At 45.2% G+C, this 5221-nt stretch overlaps 1 protein-coding gene across 1 annotated transcript; it reads right to left on the bottom strand.

Moving 5' to 3' along the window:
- SPCS1 (signal peptidase complex subunit 1) lies at positions 1-4821 on the bottom strand. Its single transcript, XM_040407073.1, has 4 exons — positions 4683-4821; positions 3189-3248; positions 980-1066; positions 1-283 (listed from the first exon to the last, which is right to left on the bottom strand). The coding sequence occupies exons 1-4, from the start codon at positions 4716-4718 to the stop codon at positions 167-169; spliced, it is 300 nt and encodes a 99-aa protein (XP_040263007.1). The 5' UTR covers positions 4719-4821; the 3' UTR covers positions 1-166.
- Positions 4822-5221: the final 400 nt, after the last annotated feature.

Below are 5221 nucleotides of genomic sequence, written 5' to 3'. Positions count from 1 at the left end.
TAAATGTAAAACAAATGACAGCTCAGCTTCTTTATTGGACATGTAGACAATACCCGGAACACAAACCCTATAAGCACAATGTTCTGCTTAGCAGAAAACATATCAGTTCAAGTTCATTCTCCATAGGTGGTCCTCTGAATTGGTGGTGATGGCCTTAGGGGGGCAGTTATTTGTGCTTCTTGGATTTCTTATCCTGCTGTTTCTTGTCATCTGTAGCAGAGTCCTGGACGGGCAGCCACTTTAATGGATGGCGGCGATACATTGGCCATGGAGGCAGAGTTAACTGGGATAGAGACAAGAAAGAAGGATTGTGGTCAATGAGGACAATATTTCGCTGATTTTCAATCCATGAACATCCATGCTGCTCCACATGCAAGATGTAATCTATGCACACCGAGATCTAGATATATCATCAGTTAAGGTCCCATCCTTATAGACAGTCATCTGCCTCTATTCCAAATTCTCTTTAAGTGCACAAGGAATTAGAGACGGAGGAGGCCTGATGTGTAAGATGGAAAATACATACTGTATTTCCTGCACCATGACACTTTATATCCTTCGAAAGTGGAGAGAAAATGGCAGTGCGTCTTATGAAGCGAATACTAAAGCGCGCTTCTATTATGGAAGCGCTCAATAGTACAGTAGGACCAGGGAGCAGTGAATACAGCGCTCCTGGTCTTCTCCGGGCACCGCATTGTGCTGTGTCCTGACAGCGCCAGGAAGTTGTGCGCAGACTGCACAATGACATGATGCTGTGCACCGTCAGATCTCAGCGCTGCAGGAAAAGCGTGCTGGATCTCTCGAGTGGCGCATTTTGTATGATGTGAGGTCTGCTTTAGATTGGGAGTGTGATCTGAAGAAATATATTTATTTTTTCCTCCTTTAAAATCTAGGTGCGTCTTATAGTCCAGGTGCAACTTATAGTGCCGGAAATACGGTAATCCATTTATACAACAATTATAAAATCAAGGTAACCTACCAAGCAAGACACAGCAAAGCCTGCAATTACTATGTACACTGTCCAGCCAAACTGCTCAATCACATAGCCGTAAAGGAAGCCGATCACCTGGAAGACACAAAAGGGCAGTCAAAATTTTGGTTACATACCACTGTTGCAGCCTGTTTTCGCCATTTTTACCATTACCTTAATTCCTTTTTCAGTGAAGATAATTAGTGTAGTTGAGCAACTTTAATAATATTAAAATACATAAAATAAGCTATATTCATTTATTTTGTACTGATCCCAAGTTACACCCTGTATCATACCCCAGGGCTGTATTCAGAATTCCACTAGTCGATGGAAACAGTCAAGTTAGCTTAAAGGGATTCTGTCACCTTGTTTTAGGCTATAGAGATGCGGACATGCACGGCTAGATCGCCGCTAGCATGTCCGCAATATACCTGTCCTATAGGGCTGTGTGCTTTTGTTTAGGTAAAAAAATGATTTTAGAGATATGTAAATGAGCCTTGTAAGGTGCCCAAGGGGCTGTACTAACCTTCCTGGTGCCCAGCCATGCCCGCCTGTGAAGGAGCCCAGCACCGCCTATGTCCTCCGAATCTCTTCCTTTCTTCACAGCTAGATTGCCGTAATCTTGCGATGCGCGAGTTCGTGCATGCGCAGTGCCGGTATAGTGTTCCTTCCCTATGCTGGCATCAGCCTCAGGGAAAGAACTGCGCATGCGCGAGCTCCCGGCAATCTAGCTGTGAAGAAAGGAGGAGATTCGGAGGACATAGGCGGTGCTGGGGTCCTTCACAGGGGGGCGTGGCTGGGCTCCAAGAAGGTTCGTACAGCCCCTTGGGCTCCTTACCAGGGTCATTTACATATCTCTAAAATCATTTTTTAAACTAAATAAAAGCACACAGCCCTATAGGACCGGGATATATTGCGGACATGCTAGCGGCGATCTAGACGTGCATGTCCGCATCTCTATAACCTAAAACGAGGTGACAGAATCTCTTTAACTAAGATTCTATAATAATGGTGGAAAAATGAGTGACTGCACTTTCCAGAACACATCACTTGAACCCACTCTGTGCAGACCCTGAAACGGCAGAGGGGGGAGATTTCAGCTCTGAAGCCTGTAAAATTGCAGCTCTGGGCTCTAGCTGTGAAAAAGGCTCAGCCAGCCATGCAGACTCTGCAAACCACTGCAGCTCACTTCACGTTCCTTAGATCTTGTGAACACGACTGTGTCCGTATCTCAGTATGAAAGAAACTGATCTTTCCATGTGCATTCTGTATTTTTCTCACTCCCATCATTAGAGAGGGCTAATCTCAATCGCAATATGACATGCCTTATCTGCGGAACAGAAAGCAGGATCTACCAAAAACAGTGATGTGTGCACGTCCCCATAGAAATGATCAGGTCAACATGCTATGCACAAAAATGTGGATCGCACACAAATGAAAAAATACTGTTGTGTGCATGAAGCTTTAAAGGTTTTTCGTTATAACTATAAGCCTAATTACTAAACTACTTAAAAGTGTGTGTTTTATGGAAAAAGGCAATTTTAGGTAGGCCTCCCCTGCACGATAATCGTGCTTTGTGAAAGTAGTTATAATTTTTTTTTTTTATTGGTCTTTATTAAAAATGTTGAGCCCCTTTCTCGGTACAGCCTTGAGATTCTCTAGTAGCATGCTCTGTATTTTTACTGTGTACCATCAGGCAGCTCAGCTGATGGCTCCTCACCTCCTAAACACTCATTATAGCTCAATTCTTATCTTACTGATAAGAATGTGGCTTAAATAAGCGTTAATATGACCTTTTAGTAATAAAGGTTATTAGATGACCGGCACAAAGTGAAAGTACCAGTCACACATCTAAACAGTTTACCCTTTGTGACAGAACGGCTGAATATTTTTAATAAAGACCAATTGAACAAATTATTTTTAGTCCCAAATGAGTAAAATGCAATCATGAAAAAAAATTGTCTCTAAAAGGTGTACATAGCCTTTAAGTAGAGAAGACATGTCACTGTGCTAAAAGACTACACTGCCCATCATCCATGTCTCCTCTCATCTATCTTGGCTTGTTCTTCCTCCTCACTCCCCTCCCCGTGAATGTCAGCCGTCTCTGACCGCGTCAGAAATGTCATGGTTACAACATGCGCTAGATCAGGGGCTTGGGGACCATTTCTATGCGCTTGCTGGAGGTTTCCTTAAAATAGTGTTGTCTTGTAATACTTACGGCAGAAAATAGGATTATTCCTTGAAATATCTGTTCAGCAAGTTTTTGACCTTTATAGTCCTGTGAAGGGAAAGAATTTAGGAAAATATTATGTAAAACATGTCACAAAGTACACACTCTGTTGGGTATTAGGGGCTATTCACACTGCGCACAGGGGATGTTGCAGGACTTCCTGATGGATGCCTGCGAGCCATAGCATTTTCTAGGCATACCGCGGTATATGTTCCCATGGGTTTTCCTGTTAATAAAGTATAGTTCTGCAGGATGCCTCTGGTATAGACGGCAGACTACTCTATTCCATACCCTAGAAAAAAATACAAAAAAACACTGGGGCACATTTATTAAGACCGGCGTTTTAGTTGCCGGTCTTAATAAGCCCTATACCTGGCGGTGGTTCTGCCGGAGTTATGATGAGGCACCGGCCTCTACTTAACTTCGGCGCATACAGCGGCAGCTTTCTTGCCGCCTTACATTTAGACCATTTTCTAGGCCTAAGGCTCCATTCACACATCCGTAATAATGGGTCCGCAATTTGCGGAACGGGTGCGGACCCATTCATTCTCTATGGGGACGGAATGGATGCGGACAGAGCGGGTCTGGACAAAAATAGAACATGTCCTATTCTTGTCCGCAATGGCGGACAAGAATAGGCATTTCTATGGGGGGGGGTGCCGGCCGGGTGTATTTTCGGATCCACAATGCACTATGGACGTGTGAATGGACCCTAAACCATGGGTAGAAAATTATGAATGAGACATGTCTTATCTTTTGCGAGCCATGGAGCAGGAAGCCCACAGAAGTGCATCCGCGTGTTTCCATGGGTTTCGTGGTCCGTGCCCCTGCACCGCAAAAGATAGGACATGTCCTATCTTTGGCCGTATCTTGCGGATCGTGGACCCATTCAAGTCAAAGGGTCCGCAGCGCAATGCGGAGTTCACGCTGCCAGTGTCTGCGTTTTGCTGTCCCCAACACAGGCACAACTACATCACGGTCACGTGAATGTAGCCTAAATCTTTTTACGGGGCCCTCCAAGCCTGTTTTTGTACATATGGTTTTATTTGTTAGGCCTCAGTCACACAGCCGTGTCCGTATCTCTGTCTGCAAAGAATATTTAACAAATCCACAAAATACGGTTACTATCTGTGTGCATTCCTCGTGGACCAGAACCGCCAAAAACCAAATTGCGAGCAAAGTCCCATAGAAATGAAGGGGTCAGTGTAAATCCGCAAAAAAAAAGAAAGAAAAAGTACACGGATGCAACATACGGAGATGTGCATGAGGCCTTAGCAGATGTTTGGTCATGTAATGGGGGCATCATTGTGTGTTTCCTATGGGTTAGTGCTATATACATTGTGTACATAGGGGCTGGTATTCTGGCCACCATCACTTCAGGAGCTAGCCCTGCGCCGTGTATACTCTATATCCCATCTATAAGGAGTGCACAGTGCAGGGTCCTCCCTCCAGCCCCCCGGGCATCCGTCAGGAGCCGCTCACCATCTGCGTAGGGATAGAGGAGAATATATCCAACATGATGACAGCTGAACGGTTCCCTTCCACACACAGGACTCCAATCCGGAAACACAAGACCACCGAGCAGCGTCACCCCAAGCAAGGACCCTTAGGTGACCCTGGCACCGCCTGACAGGAAGGACGCGGCTTGGCGCTCAACAATTTGGCGCACAGTAGTTTACCAGCGGAAGGCTGCCATTAATATAAACACAAGTAAATGGTGCTATAATCCAGGCTCCGATATCATACAGGCTCTCTCAACCTGGCCGAAGGGTCCTTCGGCAGCGCCATGTTTTTTTAGGGCAAATCTTCTTAAAAGGACTATTTGTTCACTGGCCCGCGCCGAAGAATGAATTAGGAGTCTGCACCGCATTCTATTTTAAACCTTATTTTTTTTGGTCAGAAGAATGTGAAATAGTTTAACGCTCTTATTAGAAAAAGAGAGAGCCCACAACCAAGATGGCGACCGGCGGCTCAGAGCGTTCCAAAGCGGTCATGTGGTGCCGCGTTCTAGTCACGTGACG

The sequence above is a fragment of the Bufo bufo genome, chromosome 9, assembly GCF_905171765.1.
Source record: "Bufo bufo chromosome 9, aBufBuf1.1, whole genome shotgun sequence".
Lineage (NCBI taxonomy): Eukaryota > Metazoa > Chordata > Amphibia > Anura > Bufonidae > Bufo > Bufo bufo.
Note: the sequence above shows the minus strand (reverse complement) of the source record. Positions and strands in the feature narration are given on the sequence as shown.

Excerpts from the sequence above, each read along its gene's own strand:
- SPCS1 (XM_040407073.1), bottom strand. The coding sequence starts at position 4,718 with ATGTTGGATATATTCTCCTCTATCCCTACGCAGATG. Across the intron at positions 1,067-3,188 it reads GAATAATCCTATTTTCTGCC|GTGATCGGCTTCCTTTACGG; the intron begins GTAAGTATTACA and ends TGTGTCTTCCAG. Across the intron at positions 284-979 it reads GCTTTGCTGTGTCTTGCTTG|TTAACTCTGCCTCCATGGCC; the intron begins GTAGGTTACCTT and ends TCTCTATCCCAG.